Here is a 17,924-nt window from a genome sequence, read left to right on the forward strand (position 1 = left end):
GCACTGCCACAGGAAAACGTATTGCTGAACTCCTATTGAATCCAGTGGGCCGTCCATGTGATGCACTGATGTACCAGATCCTTCAGAGATAAATAGAGAGACGCCCTTTGTAGTCATTCTCCAATCAGACTAATAGATTAGGGTCCTAAACAGCAGAATCTCCTCTTATAGCTCAGAATTCCTTAAAAAAAAATTTCCATCTCATAAAGTGATGGCCTGTCACTAGGACTCTTGGGACTTCCATCGACCCTGAATAGTAAGGGGGCGCAGCTATGATGTACTGCTATGTCCCCTGCACAGTGGTGTCATTCAAGAGTATGTGGCCGGCTACAGAGCCCTGCACAGCAAAGAGGCCAGGAATGACACAATGGACGGAAAACTTAGAAGTGGATGCAGTGTGTTGTGTCTCGATCATTCGAAGGATGGTGAGGGTCAGAGAGGTTGGAGCCCCACCGATTAAAAAATGATAGCATAGCCTAGCAAAATGCCATCGTTATAATAAATGGGAAAACTGCTTGAAAACAAGTTTCCAAAACCAAACATGTGCTGGACTCACACCAGCCGATGCAGATGAACATCCACTTTCGCAGTTTGTCAGTGGAGTAGGTCAGGACGATGGCCGTGTGCAGATAGCAGCCCTCACCAAACATCCAGAAGAAATTAGTGACATAAAAATAATTGTGAGCAATCGTGACCAGGCGACACCAAACCTAAGGAAAAAGAAAAGACAGTAGAATCAGCATCAGGGAGGAAGTGACTTACTGGCAACATGTCACCCTGTACAAACTAAAAAAGTTTGGTACGGTGTTAGCCAGTAGAGCAAAGTGCGATTGTTCTCAGCAAGAGAAACCAAGTAAACTTGTAGATATGATACCTTTTAATGGCTAACACAAATACATGATGTTATAACGAGCTTTCTGACCTCTCAGGGTTCTTCCTCAGGCTCAAGTAGAATAGATCATTCCATTTAAGTCTGAGGAAGAACCCTGAGTAGGTTCAAAAGCTCGTTATAACATCATGTATTTTTGTTAGCCATTACAAGGTATCATATCTACAAGATTACTTGGCTTCTCTTACTGAGAACAATCAGACCCTGTACAAAGTAACAGCAGACTGATGTAACAGAAAAGAAACAACACAGGAGTATTTAGGAGAGTAACATAAAAATATTCCCATATTTACCTTATATGTTCCAGTTCTATGTTCTTCTCAACCCTGAGTTCAGAAATACTGATTATATTAATAACACTGGATAACACTTGCTTTCAGATGGGCTACATAGATTGTTTTTGGTTGATTTCAAATCTTTTTTCAGTTTTTTTGTAGCACGTCTCATTTTTGTGATGACATGGATTATGCTTCTGTATTGGTTGTAATATGAGTACTATGTAATCAATATTATTAGAAGCATGGCCTGAAGGGTCATCATTGGACCAGATGACCCTGGAGGTACCGTCCAACTCTACCATTCTAGGATTCTATGGCAGCCTTTGAGGGGAGTTTGTGAAAACTTTCTGGGCGACCATAAGTCTTGTGCTTATGAAAGTGTGTTCTAAGGTTGCTCGATGCATTTCAGAAAATGGGACGTGATATGTCTTTGAAAATGCATTTTTTGCATTCCCACCTCAACTTTTTTTCACTCAGCAGTGAGTGATGAGCAAGGCGAGAGGTTTCACCGAAATATTCAATGCATGGAAAGTCGCTACCAAGGATTCTGGAATAAAAGCATGATGGCAGATTACTGCTGGATGTTGTAGCGTGGCATTTATCTCTAAAAGGGGTTTTCTAAAAAAGGACTGTTATGGCACAACCATGACACTTTAAAGGGGGTTTCTAGCGATAGACTATTGATGGCTCATCTTCAGGATAAGTCATCAATAGTGCATCGGTAGGGTTCCACTGCTCAAGATCCCTGCCGATCAGCTGACTGAAGTGACAGTGGTACTTGGGTGAGAGCTGCTGTCACTTCAGTCTATACCAGGCACAGTGCTGTACATTCTATAGTGGCTGTACCTGGTATTGCATCTCAATCCTATTCACTTGAATGGGTCTAAGCTGCTCTGAGGTTATGTGACTGATGAACGTGAGACGTCACAGGCCTGAGAAGAGACCGCAGTGTTCAATCATGCGTCACAGCCTCTTCAGAGGGGTGGAGAGGAGGCAGAGAGGGGGCGGGAGCTCAGTTCCTGCTCCTGGCTCTTCCATCCCCCCCCCCTGCAGATGAGGACACCGTATATCGGCTCGGCGTGAAAACCGAGCCGATATACGTTCGCGTGAATCCAGCGGATCAGTAGCAGTCCCTACAGTCAGGCCCCACCAATCAGAACTTTAAGACATAAGTAGTGCGTATATCCCCTTATTAACACATGCTGTATATTGCTAAGGGCTGTTTCACACGAGCATAACGATTTTCTGTTGGCCGTGTCACAGCCAAAGCGTGACTGAAAATAGCATGAACGGGCGCACAAATATGCCGTTGGTGCGCCGCTTCAGATGGCCTGGGTGCGGCGCATATACGGATTCTGTTAAATATAAACTGAAAAATTGCAGGTAAATGGCGCATTTGAACTGCACGTTTTTCTCTGCTCTACACTTTCTGGTTCCTTTTTTGCATGTGGTTGCCATAGTAACCTGCCATAGAATCGCATTGCACTTGCATGAAAATCGCATGCAAATTGCAGTGCATGTAATGGTGATGCGCTTGTTTTAGCGCTCCCATAGAAAGTCATAAGTGATTCTTGAAGAAGAATCGTGCAAAAAACAGGACATATAGCGATTTTTCTAACTCGGACCATTGGCCTTAGAAAGAAGTCGCTTGCGTGTATTACGCCATTCAAAAGAATGGGTTCTTTTTTCTGTGTGAGTTGTCGGAATTGGACAGAACTCGCATGGGAACATCCCTTGTGTGAATACAGATTAGGAGTTTAGGCAGACGAGCGTGTTACACAATACGCTCACTCCTGCGCAATTTCTTTGCACAGTGAACAAATGTATTTTGCTCTCATGCCTACGCAAATACTGTGCATATTTCGCAGGCACCACTCGTTTACACTGCGGGGAATCACCCCACCCTGATTTTAAAAGGCTAATTAGCCTAACGTGGTACCGGTGATCGTTGGTATGCACTGCGTTTAACGCAAACCCATGCAGACAGATTGCGTGTTTACGCACCTCCCATAGACCCCTATGAGGCTCTTTGGTGCACAAACACAAAAAGATAGAGCAGGTCCTATTTTTCACACTGTCTTTAAAGTCATTCACAATGGGGGGCAGCGCGAATGTAAAAGAAACACGCTGAAGCGATGGCAAGCAACGCCCGGAATAAACCCTCGGAATGACACTTAATGCCTAATTAGGGCAGCTGTCTTTTTTTTACCCAGTGTTGTACGCCAGGTAACTCCCTGCGCCTCCCTTTTTTTTCTGTTGCCATAGAAGTCTATGGGAGCTCGCTGCGTATTACAGTAAAAGGATAGAGCAAGCCCCATCTTTTCACGCCCAATATAAAACATACGTCCAAGAAAGATAGAGCAGGTCCGATTTTTTCTTGCGCAAATATTTTGCGTGAAAAAAACACGTTCGTCTGAATGAAGCAATTGAAAGTTAATGCGTCGTACGGTCCCGTTTTATGCGAATAAGGCCGTCTGAATAAGCCCTAATGATCAGGAATAGAGATGAGCAAGTATACTTGCTAAGGCACATTGCTCGAGCGAGTAGTGCCTTAGCCGAGTATCCCCCCGCTCGTCTCTAAAGATTCGGGGGCCGGCGGGGAGCTGCGGGGAGGAACGGAGGGGAGATCTCTCTCTCTCCCTCTCTCCCCCCCGCTCCCCGCCGCAACTCACCTGTCACCCGCGCCGCCCCCGAATCTTTATAGATGAGCGGGGAGATACTCGGCTAAGGCACTACTCGCTCGAGTAATGTGCCTTAGCGAGTATACTCGCCCATCTCTAATCAGGAGGTTAGACCAGACCATTGCAGGTTATATACATAGTAACATAGTATGTTAGGCTGAATGAAGACAATGTCCATCTGGTTCAGCCTGTTTCAACCTCCTTGTTGATCCAGAGGAAGGCAAAAAGCTCCAAGAGGCAGAAGCCAATTAGCCCCATCCGGGGAAAAATTCCTTCCCGACTCCATATGGGATTAAAATCACGGCCGCTCTGTCCATGTGCTATGTGTTATATTGCAGCTCAGTCCCATTAATTATGGGACTATATCTATCTACCCCTCCAGCCTATATCTGCTTCTCCCTGCTACAGCCTTGCCCTCTAGTCCCCAGCATGTTTCTTCTCTGCCTTATATGCTGATGCCACTTGCAGTAACATGATAAGCAGTCATAGTGGCATCCTGCAGCAGCTGGCACTCGGCGCCTCTGCGGGCTCTACGCGCTGGAATGCTGGGAAAGAGATCTTGCTCCTGCCACCTTTGCACAAAATTGATATACAGTACATACGGGAAATTGCTGACTTAGACAAAGCAGATGCTGAAAAGACTCACAGCGGTATTACAATGGCAGCGCTTTGCCAGAATGCACCAGTGTGAATTAAATAAAGAGTCAGACAGAAGTTTAGGCCATCAGCAGCTATTAGATCAACCACACAGTAAAGCCTGGGTACGGGTGAGGCACAGACAGCGAAGAACCCTTCCTATCACCGCAGTGCAGCAAAGCCTTTAGAGGGCAGGTCAAGGTCACGTACCACATTGCTGTCGTGGGCTTCATGGCTCAGTGTGAGCTGCATCACAAACCAGGTGATGTTCCGAAGAATGAACGCTGTTATAAGGTTCCAGTGTATAATGTTGCGCAGGCAACGAATACTCCTGAAATAGAAAGGAAGAAAGTGTCAGCTCTTTGGTCTATGAAGGATGAGATTGCTTGCTGACTGTAACAGCACTTAGAAATATATTGTATCTCATGAGACTGATGGGAGCAACATTGTTGCAAAACTCAGACACTTCTGCAGCCCGAATGTTCCTATTGATGCAGAATCTTTTGTTGGAACTGCCTTGTATCTCCGTTTTCTAGGACAGTTTACTGTGATTAGCCGGCGCACCGGGCTGAATCTCATGGGATGTAATGGGCTGAGAGTATGAGATGTCCCTTAACCTGTGCGCTGCCGGCAGGTACAACCATTAGGCTGGTAAAGGATGTAAGAATCCCTTCTCGTCCCCGGCGTTGTCAGCAGGGGTGTAACTATAGAGGATGCAGGGGATGTGGTTGCACCCGAGTCCAGGAGCCTTAGGGGCCCATAAGGCCTCTCTTCTCCATTTAGGGAACCCAGTATTATGAGTAAAGCATTATAGTTGGGGGCCCTGTTACAAGTTTTGCATCGGGGCCCGGGAGCTTCAAGTTACCCCTCTGGTTGTCAGATGTGACAATGTGACGCACAACTTTACCCATAATTTGGGTTTTGCTGAAGGAGTGTATAAAAATGTCATCATGAGACTACGCTGTCGTTTGAAGGCCATAAAGAAAAAATAAATCCGGTGACCCTCGACATCGACGCTAATAGAAAAAATCATTAAAGGAGGTTTAAAGGGACAATTGAGAATATGTCAGATTTCAACATTTCCAGGAAGGTCACATTTTATTTCCTGGGAGGTGGTCTTGTACAAATATGAGGTTTGGTACATTTTTGCAAAAAAAAGTGATATTACACAGGATTGGCGGTAGCCAGGGACGTAGCTGAGGGGCCCTTTTAAACGGCATGATTGTCGTTTGCACAAACGAACAAGCTAGTGACGTCATCACCAGCTCTCATGCAGCCTTTTTGACGGGCAGTTTCATCGTTGACTCACGTTTAGACTGAACGATTCTCGCTCACTTTCGCTAGTTTGAATGATTGTTTTAATGATAATCAATTTGTCTAAAATCACCGTAAGGCTTGTGGGCCCGGGTGCAAAAGTTCAGCTTGTAGTCACTTCATGGCCGTGTTTTACCCATCACTTTTAGCAGCATCGCTGGCCTTGCCAGTGACTCATCGATGCGGCACCGGCTTCGAGATGCATGTTTTGTTTCCCCCACAAAAAGCAAAGAATATACTGTACATTAGATAACTTTCATACCATGTCAGGCTCAGATACAACAGCTTGGCTCTAGTCTACTTCTTATAGTGGACTTGGGATATAATGGTAAGATACTAGTTCTTCATAGTGATATTGATTACAGTGCAGTTACCTTCAGTGATCACAGGTGACATCATATCTGATTAGTATCATTCACTTTCGGTTTTCACCTCTACCTGGCCCAGACTGCCATGACGACTTTTTCCAGCAACCACTCGTCTCTTGCAGAATTTCTAACACAGACATCTTTGGCTCCAGACTTTCCTACCACACACCACATCCCTATACTATTCACAAGCTTTCATCTTGCTGACCTCTCTAATAATGCAAACGAGCTTTATCTTCTAATAAGTAATCTCACACAAACTGCTCCCCATGCTGCCATATCTCACAGACTGCTCCTCATGCCGACATATCTCACAGACTGCTCACCTCTCACACAGACTGCTCCTCATGCCGACATATCTCACAGACTGCTCACCTCTCACACAGATTGCTCCCCATGCCACCATACCTCACAGACTGCTCACCTCTCACACAGATTGCTCCCCATGCCGCCATACCTCACAGACTGCTCACCTCTCACACAGACTGCTCCTCATGCTGACATATCTCACAGACTGCTAACCCCTCTCACAGACTGCTCCCCATGCCGACATATCTCACAGACTGCTCACCACTCAAACAAACTGCTTCCCATCATTCCCTTCTCTTTACGTTTTTTTTTAATGCAACCAAAATACACAGCGAAAATACACTAATGCCACATGGAAACAATGATTTCTCTATGCTGTATGTTGGTGGTTTCTACTAAATTCTTGCACAATTTCCATTCCTTCATTTTATTTCAGACCCCTGATAGGTAGTTTCATCCTGTCCCTCCCTGTAATACATGCTGGATGTGAGGTCTGTGTGTCCAGGATGCTGCTACCTTCACCAGCTCTAATGTATCAGCCTCTTTCTTGGACTGCTTTCTTCTTCTAGAGTCCTTGAGGGATCTCTTCTTCCTTGTCCTGATAGACACTAAGGGCTTAAACAGACCAACGTGATTTTGTCAGGTTTTGCGGCTGTGAAAATCACAGCCACAAAATGTGACAAAACAAAACCATTTCAAGGGTTCATTTTGACTAGTGTGATTCTCGTGCGAGAAGAAGCAGCTATATCTGTGGTTGGGGCATGGTAGTAGCACATTTGCTTTGTTGCACTTCTACTGGTTGTAGACATGAAGACAAATGAGGTTGTCCATCTACCACTTGTATATTGTGAACTGGCTCTCTCAGTTCTATCTTGAAGCCCAGATACTGTATTTCAGCAATTTAAGCATTTGAGAAAGTTAAGAGGGTATTCCCATCTCGGCTTTTCATGGCTGAGATGGAAAAACATGCCTGTGCTTCAGACCAGCTGTCGGATACAGACGAGCATTTTCTCCTTCTACAGCTTCTCCTTTCCACTGCCAGACACTGATGCTGAGGAGTGTGTGATTTTCCCATCACTTTCCCTGCAAAGTGTATCATAGGTGCTCTCCTTTCTCTCTATACACAGCCTGTGTGATCTGCTTTCCCTGAAAACTTGGATGCTTTCCCTACTCTGATATGCAACGTACATCCTGCTCCTCCTGCCTTAAGCTGAATGCCCATAGGCGTATTTGCACTGCGAGATCCGGAGAAGACCTGAGTGTGGAAACCCACACATGTTGGCACTGCGTAGGAGTACAGCGCAAGAACCGCATGTAACCAGAGAAAGAGAGGAACTGCAAATGCGCGAGAAAAAGTGAGTGTTTGACAGTAGTTAGAGAGAGTATTCAACTAGGAGGAAAAGCCTACAGATAACTAGGACTGTAGATGCATAAGGCCCCGGGAATCCTCACTATTCAACACTATGTGAATCGTTGTGTGCAAGAACTGTTCATTGTTACTACTTGAAGAGTTTAAGTAAACGGACAGGACCGAACGTTCCTGATTTTCGTTCAGAAAATATTCTCTGTGTGTGGACTACTTTATTCATCTGGGAGATGCGCCGCAGAAGACGGAACGTTGGCGTCACGAGTGACAAAACAGGTAGGCCCGGTTACTATATTTAGGCCCCCAGTAGTAATAAGGATGGGTTCTTAATAAGCCATCTTGAGGGAACATTAGAGCCACACGTGACAATGTTATTTCTCTACCCCGCTGTCTCCTCAGCTGAGGGCCGGCTCCTCGAACACAGAACATGTCCTATCTTTGATTGGTGCTAGTATTTAGCGCGTCTAATATTCCTTCATGTAAACACTTCTATAGGAAACCATTGGTTCTTATAGAAGTACTCTTTTCACGTGCCTCTAATGTGCAAAAACAGCGCTCGTGTGAATGAGGCCTCAGCGTGTGACTCTTCTATTGGATCTTGTTGGTGCACCATCATCTTTTTGCATGTTGCATTGTACTATTGCATTAGCATTGGTTATGCTGTCTTCATGTGACGCCTATCATTACACGCTGGGGCTTGTAGTTTTGCAACAGCTGGACAACCGCAGGCTGCATACCGCTGATATAGCCCATTAAGTACCGTTCCATCCACAGTTATTACCCAATGTGATTGTATAAGTAATTCTATCTCATACTGAACTAATCCATAGGCTTACCTCAATCTTAAAAAAAGCGTAAAGGCCATCAGTAGAGCGCACAGAGAGATGGAGTGTCCCAGGAAATTAATCACAATGGCTGCGTGGTAATGAACCTTGCTCTTTTTCTAGAAGGAGGGAAAAAAAAATCATCAATAATATAATCACCGTTGGATCCGATCCCCGACGAGGAGGCTGCGGAGACCAGTGGCTGTGAATGAAGTCTATAAGGGTCATCGACAGCGGCCATCAACAAGGCGCGGAGTGTTACTGACGCTCCAAGGTTACATGAGAACAATCTGTTAAATAAACGGTTACATAAATTTGCTTGATTTTTGCATTCATTTCCACTGTGATCTGCTGATTGGGCACACCAGATATTATAGCACTTGGTACAAGGTCACTGACAGAGCAGGTCTGGACTGAATCAGAGGAACTTGGAAGAATTGGCAACTTTATGCAATAGGATTGTAAAGGGAGGATGATTAGTGATTAGGTCTGGCCGCAGCAAGTAGGACTGAACAACACTGTACATTATGTTAAAAGAGCTGAAAAACGGCTCTATAGACCATTTCTAATGACCGCGACCCGTACGTGGCATTTCAGGGGTTTCTATGTACTCGTGCTTTCATGAAGGTGCATTTATGGAGGAAATAGATGCTTGGAGACATCTCTGATACACGTTGGTGGTCTCATTTCCTGAGGCAAAACCATAATTACAGCAAATCAGCCATAAATGCCCATTTTAGCAGAGGACGCCAGCCAGGGAATATGGGCGCATCCATTAATGATACAGATAGGTTCCCATTTCGGAGATGGAGTGATGTTTCTCCCCGACATTATGAGTAAAGCCTATTAAAGAGCACGCAGCTTCTCATCCTTCAGAGCAGTCATGTTACTTTTAGGGCTCATTCACATGGGTGTATGCGTGTACTGCCCGTAAAATATGCAGTATTTTCACTGCATGCATTTCTGCATATTTAGGGCTTTAGCACATGGACACGTATTTGTCTCAATATGCGGCCCTGATAATCACTAGTTTCGATTTTAATAGTTTCGGTTTCATTAACTCTTTTCTTGGGCGTGTGTACTACGCCTGAGAAAAGATAGGACTTGCCCTTTACCGCACATTGTTAACCCCCTAGGAAATTCTAAATCCAAATTTGGATTGCAAAGGGTTAATACGTATCTTCACGCTGTTTTTTTTTTCAAACTCCTGTGCTATGGCGTGGAGTTTGAGTGGCCCAAGAAGGAAGAAGAAAAACACCATTCATGCGCAACTATGCTCCGCAGCGGCGAGCGGGAACAGGAGGGAGATCTCTGTCTCTTCCCTCACTCCCTCCCGCAACACATCCACACCGGCACCTGAATCTTCGCGGGCGAGCAGGCAGGTACTTGGTAAGGACGATACTCACTCGAGTATCTGTCCTTACCGAGTACGCTTGCTCATCTCTAGCTGCTGGCAAGCCCTGCAAGGATTTTCGGGGAAGGGCTTTAAATATAAGCCCTTCCCTGAAAAATCATCCCTAGAATGTGTTAAAACAAACAAAAAAATTATACTCACCTCTCCTCAGCTGCCGGGGCTCAGGCCCGTCTACCCTGGCTTCTCCATGTACTGCTCTGAAGCCCTTTCAGCAGGCGGGGATTTAAAATCCCCGCCTGCTGAAAGGGTTGTATCTGATTGGCTGAGCACTCAACCAATCACAGGCAGCTCTCAGCCATTCATTGAATGATAGCTGAGTGCTGCCTGTGATTGGTCACAGCACTCAGCCAATTACAGGCAGCACCTGGCCATTGATTGAATTCAATGAATGGCCAAGCCCTGCCTGTGATTGGCTGAGGGGGAAGTCCCCTTGGCACTGATCACTATAACAGTGCTATCACAGTGTTCAGTGACAAAGGGACTCACCATGGGGAATATTTACATGGCAGCAGAGGAGAGGTGAGTGTATATATATATATATATATATATATATATATATAGTTTCTATTTTTAATTTTTTTCTTACACAAACAGGGATGATTTTCAGGGAAGGGCTTATATTTAAAGCACTTCCCTGAAAATCACTGCAGGGCTTGCCGGCAGCTAATTGAAGGCAATGGATATGGACCTGCCTTCACACGAGTTTGTGCACGAACGTGGGTGCATGGTTTTGTGCGCAACTACACGGCACACGCTCGTGTGAATGCACCCTTAATAAGCAGTTATAATGCATCTTCACTGCATATTTTTATTATAGACTTGCATGGGCGATTTTGGTCCGTAATACAGACCAAAATTTTGCGCAATCGCGATTTTAGCATTACAAGTCCCACAGACCCCTGCAGAAAAAAAACGCTGCGAATTTCGCAGTGAAAAAAAACTGTAGTGGGTAGTCACCCTAAGAAGGAGGAAATGGAGAAGAAAGGGAAGAAGGAAATTAAGTAGAATAAAAAGATCATCTTCTCCTTATCCTCCAGAGAAAAAGAAGCAGGAGTAGAAAGAAGGAAGAAGCTTAGTGAATAGCACTGTTGGCTTGTAATGCTGGGTTTCTAAGTTCATTCGCTGATTTTTGACAACTTCTGCATGCAGTTTGTATGTTCTCTTTGTGTTTATTATTCTTGTTCTTTAATATCTTCTCCTCTTCTGGAAAAGGGAGAAGAAAGAAGCGTGGTGGCTCAGTTGTTAGCTGCCTTGCAGTACTGGAATTCTAGGTTAAAATCTGTCAAAGGGTAACATCTGGATGGTATCTTTATGTTCTTTTGTGTTTATTTTTGTTGTTCTCCTCCTCTGGAGCAGAAAGGACAAGTGTGGTGGCTCAGTTGTTGGCACTGCTGCTTGCTTGCAGTACTGGAGTTGTAGACACAATTATGCCCAAGACAACATCAGGATAGATTTTTAAGGTCTCTTTGTGTTTATTCTTGTTGTTCTCCTCCTCCTCTAGAGCAGAGCAGAGAAATTTTGGGCTCAAATCTGCCCAAAAGCAACATTTGGATGGAGTTTTTCAAAGTTCATGCAGATGTTAACCTTGATAGGATTTAAACCTAGGACCCCAGCACTGAAAGACAACAGTGCGAACCACTGAGCCACATTTATCAAAGAGAGAACACACATCTCTCTCTAGAGGGCAATTTAGTGAAGCAGATTTTTACTACCTTTACCTTCAATGGGAGTCTAAATCAGGCGCTTCTGAAGGTTTTAGATGGGTTTCAGCTCTCTAGGACTTTCCATTCTCGATGAAATAGCAAAAAGTCTGAGTAAAAATGCCAATATTAAAGGGGTTGTCTGGGTACTGGACAACCCCCTTTCTATAGGACCCCATGCATTAAAATAATAAAGTGAACTATACTTACCCCTCTGCAGCCGCTGCAGTCCCACTGTGGTCCCGGTGATTGTTATGACAGACGATGTCACAGGAAATCAGGTGACTGCTACAGCCAATGAAAGGCGCAGGGTCACATTCCTTCACTCCTGGCATCATGGTGTTCAGGATGTGAGCACCAATTCCATGAGAACAAATGATGATGCCGCAGCCTCTTATTGGCTGCAGCAGTCACCTGATTTCCTGTGACATCATCTGTCACAGCAATCACAGGGACCACAGTGGGGCTGTAGTGCTGGATCCTGGCGGCCGTAGTGGGCTAAGCTTAGTTCACTTTATTATTTTAATATGGGGGTCATATTGAAGTGGGATTGTCCAGTAACCGGATAACCGCTTTAATTAAAATCTCTTTGGGACACCAGTGTAAAAATGTCAAATTTCTGTGCATAAGAACCCAGCGATTTTTCTATACTCACCGTGAGTGGACTGTACTTGATTATGTTGGCTTCATATAAGTAGCCAGCAAAGACACGCACAAAAACAACAAACAGTTACACAAAACAGACCCATGTGAATCCGGGTAATTCTACTAGTACTGTGTACCTATTTGTACTGCTGCGCTGCTGCGTATTTATGCTGTGAGATCAACACATAGCAGTCATCAGTCTGTACCTTTATCTGTGAAAATTATGTTTTATACTGTTGGCTGACATGAAGTTATCACTGAACTGGAACATAACACAATTTCATATCGGAGCTTTGTAGACACACCCACATTATTTATAGTCCCACCCATGCGGAGCCCTTCAACATTGTAAACAACTGGAAAAACAATCAGCAGCCCCTATTGAATAGATGCATTTATTCTCAGTACGCATTTCATCTTATTATGTCCTAATAAAATACTTTTTCTAGGCATCGTGTTCCTGGAGAATCTCTTTAGCTGATGACCTGTGAACACAAGATTCCGTCTTACCTCCTGTTTCAGTATTTCCTGACATTGTGTATAATCTCCTCTTCCTGCCCAGCTGCCATTAAGGTGACATTCTCGGTAGACGTTACCTAAGCACAAAACGTCTCATTAGCAAACGTATGATTAATACCCCACATTGGTGGGATTATTATAGAACGGGATGAAGCGTCAAAGATTCTGTAGAAGGAGGATATCACCTTATAAACACATTTAGAAAGATACATCACTGCTCTTATTATTACAGTTAGCAAATGAAGAAAAAAATGACCCCAAACATAAAAAAATGAAATGGCTGCATGTTAGTGATGACAAAGCTTTACACAATTGCCAACTTTGGCAATATGTAAATAAGAGAAATGCTTTAATATGGACAGGAAGCAGACATTACAGTTATCATTTTTCTCTTTTACCCTTTTGCATTTAAATCACTATACGGTAACATATGTCATATATATTTTAACCTCTTCATGACAGGTCAAATGACTCCTACCTGCATAGTATCATGAATAGAGATGAGCGAGTATACTCGCTAAGGCACATTACTCGAGCGAGTAGTGCATTAGCCGAGTATCTCCCCGCTCGTCTCTAAAGATTCGGGGGCCAGCGCGGGTGACAGGTGAGTTGCGGCGGAGAGCGGGGGGGGGGGGGGGGGGGAGAGGGAGAGAGATCTCCCCTCCGTTTCTCCCCGCTGCTCCCCGCCTCCTGCCGGCCCCCGAATCTTTGGAGACGAGCGGGGAGAGACTCGGCTAAGGCACTACTCGCTCGAGTAATGTGACTTAGCGAGTATACTCGCTCATCTCTAATCATGAATCCTTCATTGAGCAGGGGGTCGGACCCGATGACCCTGGGGGTCCCTTCCAGCTCTACCATTCTAGGATTCTAGATTAGTATCACATAGTTAAAGCTGTAGAGCAAAAGCTCCAAAGACAATGCAGAAGTGTTTTTTTGCATATGCTTGCTTAATCTCTTTCTACAAAATAATCACTGGCTGATCATGTTACTCAAGACTGATCATGTGGGACCCTGCGGAGTATAGGTATTCAATAGGTCCTCATATAGTAAGGGAGCCTGATATAAGAAAAAAAAAAAAAGTATAAAACTTATAATTATGCATTATCATATTTAACCCATACTTCTGTTCAGTCCATAAGGCCTTGTGTACATGAAGTCGGTACGGTAGCACACTGAATCCTGATGGCTCTGTAAAATGAAGCTATAGGCATTCTGAGTGCCACCACATTGGGGAATATCCATTACGCCCTGTATGACAGTTTTCTGGCTTACAAAAGTCGCAATTTTGTGAAAAATCTCAACTTTTCAGATATTTACAGCAGGCCCCACAGTTTATTAAAAAGTCAAAAAATGAGTGATGCCCAGTGTTGGTGTGGCAATATGTGTCCGGTCAATATACTTAAATGTGCACCAGAAGCTGGCATACATTATATTGTACTAGAAACCTTCTCCAGACTTTAGCTGGTGTGGGTTTCCATCAGGTGCACGGAGGCTTACAACTCTTAATACATTTGTTGCTTGACGCTGGATGCCCAATTAATTAGGCTGCTGTATGAACACCAGTTTAGGTAAATATGCCCCATGGTGGCATAAGAGTAAAGTTAGAAGTTATGCTTATAGGGAAGATTACAGCAATGGGACATGCTACAATTTTGTTTTAAACCGCAGGTATATAGAGGTAGAGTATAGTCTGAATGATCTGTATTTATTCTAGGGTCTGGTCTGGTGTCTGCATTCATTTAGAGATCAGGTCTGGGTATTGTATTAATTTAATGGACTGGTTTGAAGCCTGGAATAATTTAGGGGTCTAGTCTGGGTTCTGCATTAATTTGGGGTTCTGAATTTATTTGTGTTGCTATAAAAGCTGGGGTCTGAAACAATTTACTAGTCTGGTCTTGGATCCAACTGTATTTTGGGGACTGGTCTGCGGAGCCAAAGACGTATTGCTAGGAAATTCTGAAGTCATGAACAGAAGTTATCATGGCAGTCTGGCTCGGATGGAGAAGAAAAGGAATGAGAATATTTCCACTCAAAGAACTATTCACCTATGAGTCACTGCATTTAAGAGGACTAGTCCACAATCCTGATCTGTCCGTTTTAGTAAATGGTTATATTGCAAATATATAAATCTTTGTGTAGCCCAAGCCTAGCTAACAATTGGGTGTTAATATTCCCCTTGTCAGTTGTAAATGATAGCACAAAAAGGTGGTGTTGACTATAGACAACGGTCCTGACTTAACAGTAGGAAGTGTGATAGAAGTATTGCACTTCCATTGAGTTCAATAGGAGTGAAGCCAGCACTTTCACTTCCTCCCCTGACCACTGATGACCATGTCCGGCCCCCTGCACTTACAGTGGGCTGGACGACCAGCTGATGTATGGAAATCCCCTTCAATTAACTACTGATGAACTATTCTATTTGTTCTGCTGCCGATCTTCTTTCTGGGGCCCCTCTTCATTCTTCCAATATGGCCGCAGCACTCATGTCATGGTGCATTAGTAGTCAGACACTGTATGCTTTGTTTGAATTAGTCAATGCTTCTCACATGAGTTCCCCTTGCCAATTGGAGCAGTCTGTAGTGTCTTTGACTACCGATACACCACCGGGGCTCGGTGTGCATCTTGTAGTTTAAGAATCACTTACGCCATGTTGGAAGAATGAAAAAGGCCCTCAGAAAGAAGCAGGTCAGTAGAAGAATGAAGAGAAGGGATGGCAGCACGGACGGCCAGCCTTAGCTACATGTGACTCATGTGGTCGCACAGAGCACTGACCACCAGCTTGTCAAGGGAGCACCAGGTGGATGTACACTGGGGGCGATTATCCCCTTAGGTCCATCTGGCCAGATGATCTTATGGAGCTACATGAATCCTCCTCCTCCCCTCTGATGTTCTGAGTTTTGCTATGGTATTAGCCTGGTTCTGGGGCTATATTTATGCTAGTAGCTTGGTACTGGCATTGTAGCTATGTATTGAGGTTCGTGTGTGATGTATTTATGTACTGAGCTTGGTTCTGGTGTTGCATAAATCTACTGAACTTAGTTCTGGTACTGTATCTATGTTATGAGCTTGGTTCTAGTACAGCATTTATTCACGGAGCTGTTCTGGTGTGTGTATGCTGGTAACAACCAGAATAAAGACAGACTGCCTATTAGTGCAATAAATATAGTTTTTCTTCTAATGATGGGGGCACCCAGGGGTGTAACTATAGAGGGTGCAGGGGATGCAGTTGCACCCGAGCCCAGAAGCCTCAGGGGGCCCATAAGGCCTCTCTTCTCCATATAGGGAGCCCAGTACTATGAGTAAAGCATTATAGTTGGGGGCCCTGTTACAATTTTACATCGGGGACCGGGAGCTTCAAGTTATGCCTCTGGGGGCACCAAAGTATATTCAACACCATCTAACCAAAGGCCAGCATTGGCCGCTGGTTAATTTAACTTTGGTTCCTGGACAAAAGTTTGTCTCGGGACTGGAGGGTCACTTTAACTATGGACCAGTTGAAAAGATTTTCGACATCAGCTGTAATGTAGTGTAGGAAATTCATCGAAAACAAGTATTATACTTGGTATCAGTTCTATGTTTATACCATTTCCCAATGTCTACCGGCTACAGAACACTGTATTTGTCCTTGCATCAGATGTGACACATACACAAAGGAAATACCAAACAGTCTTTATCCATCGGGAGAAAAGGGAAGTAGGAGATAAAAGAAGCTTCACTTACGGCAAGCAAAACTGTTTTTGAAAAGTCCAATAAGAACGTGAAGCTTGCTACAAAGGGAAGCGGCGCCGGTATGACAGCCTATTTCTTCTAATGCTTTTGTTACGGTAAAGCCTACAGTACAAAGGCACGGCGCTGGATTCCTACTGCTTGTTAGCAAAGCATTACACTTGGTTTATGGCGCTCTACTCCTTTTATATCCCTATGGCATACTTTAATGCTTCCCCCCCATGAGCAAACGCGATTCCAAAGCAAACAATAAGATGCGAACGTTCCTAGACTTCAATCTGTAAATATTACGTTACTATTATTCTCCGATGGATAAGCCAAAATTAGAATAACATAAAGCTGGTTACTGCGCGTTTCGCCTGAAGGCGGTAAGCCATAGAGTAGGACTTCATCAGGAACCCAAGGTGGTGCTGTCAGGATCTCGTCTTAGATATAGCGGAAGAAGAAAGTTACTGTGGAACAGCTCCAAATATCTATAGATGTTGCCTATATTAACCCCTTCCCAACAGCAATACGGCTATATAGGTCCTAACTGCATACGCCCCCATGCAGTTAGGACGCATATAGACATCCACAGCATATGCGCTGTATGCAGCAGTGGGCTCGGGAGATGAGCCCATTACATACAAGGCAGGTATTGGTTGTCCTTGACAGCTATTCCCTGGCCGCGATCTGAGATAACTTTGATCATGGCTGTTAATTTCTTAAATGCCACGAACAATCCTGGCAGATGCATTTAACCCTTTGCAATCCAATTTTGGATTCAGGGTTTCCTAGAGGGTTTTCTCTTACTACCATTATACAATGGCGCCATCTTCTGGCTAGAGCCAGTACTGCGGTATTGGACATGCTGGAGAGGCCCCCAATAACAGAGCGGCCGGTAATCTACAGTAAGAATACCCTGCCGGATGTCTTCCAACATTGGAGCTGTACAGCCTTCGATCAGAATGTCTTCAGACGTTAGACAGTGGATTGGACAGGGTTAATGATGCAGCCCTTTTTTCAATTTTTGTTTTTTCCTTCTCACTTTCAAAAAAATTAAAGCTCTTCTATTTATCCATTACCGCCGCTGTCTGAGGGCTTGTTTTTTGTGGGATGAGTTGTATTTTTTAATGATACTATTTAATGCACCATATAATGTACTGAAAAAGTTAAAAAAATTTCTGAGTGGAGTGAAATGGAAAAAAGACTGCATCTTTCAGGGGAAGTCTTGTTTTTATGGCGTTGAGGCAAAAATGACATGATGACTTTATTT

The 17,924-nt window shown here is 44.2% G+C and overlaps 1 protein-coding gene across 1 annotated transcript in view; it reads right to left on the reverse strand.

Annotated features, from left to right (window-relative positions):
• CRHR1 (corticotropin releasing hormone receptor 1) overlaps positions 1-17,924 on the reverse strand; it is a 148,713-nt gene that overhangs the window by 17,346 nt on the left and 113,443 nt on the right. Inside the window, exons 4-7 of the mRNA XM_066588102.1 lie at positions 12,935-13,020; positions 8,678-8,784; positions 4,695-4,815; positions 557-710 (exon numbers count right to left, since the gene is read on the reverse strand). Coding sequence (XP_066444199.1) covers positions 557-710; positions 4,695-4,815; positions 8,678-8,784; positions 12,935-13,020 — 468 coding nt within the window. The remainder of the gene's footprint in view (positions 1-556; positions 711-4,694; positions 4,816-8,677; positions 8,785-12,934; positions 13,021-17,924) is intronic.

This window comes from Eleutherodactylus coqui, chromosome 13, assembly GCF_035609145.1.
Source record: "Eleutherodactylus coqui strain aEleCoq1 chromosome 13, aEleCoq1.hap1, whole genome shotgun sequence".
Lineage (NCBI taxonomy): Eukaryota > Metazoa > Chordata > Amphibia > Anura > Eleutherodactylidae > Eleutherodactylus > Eleutherodactylus coqui.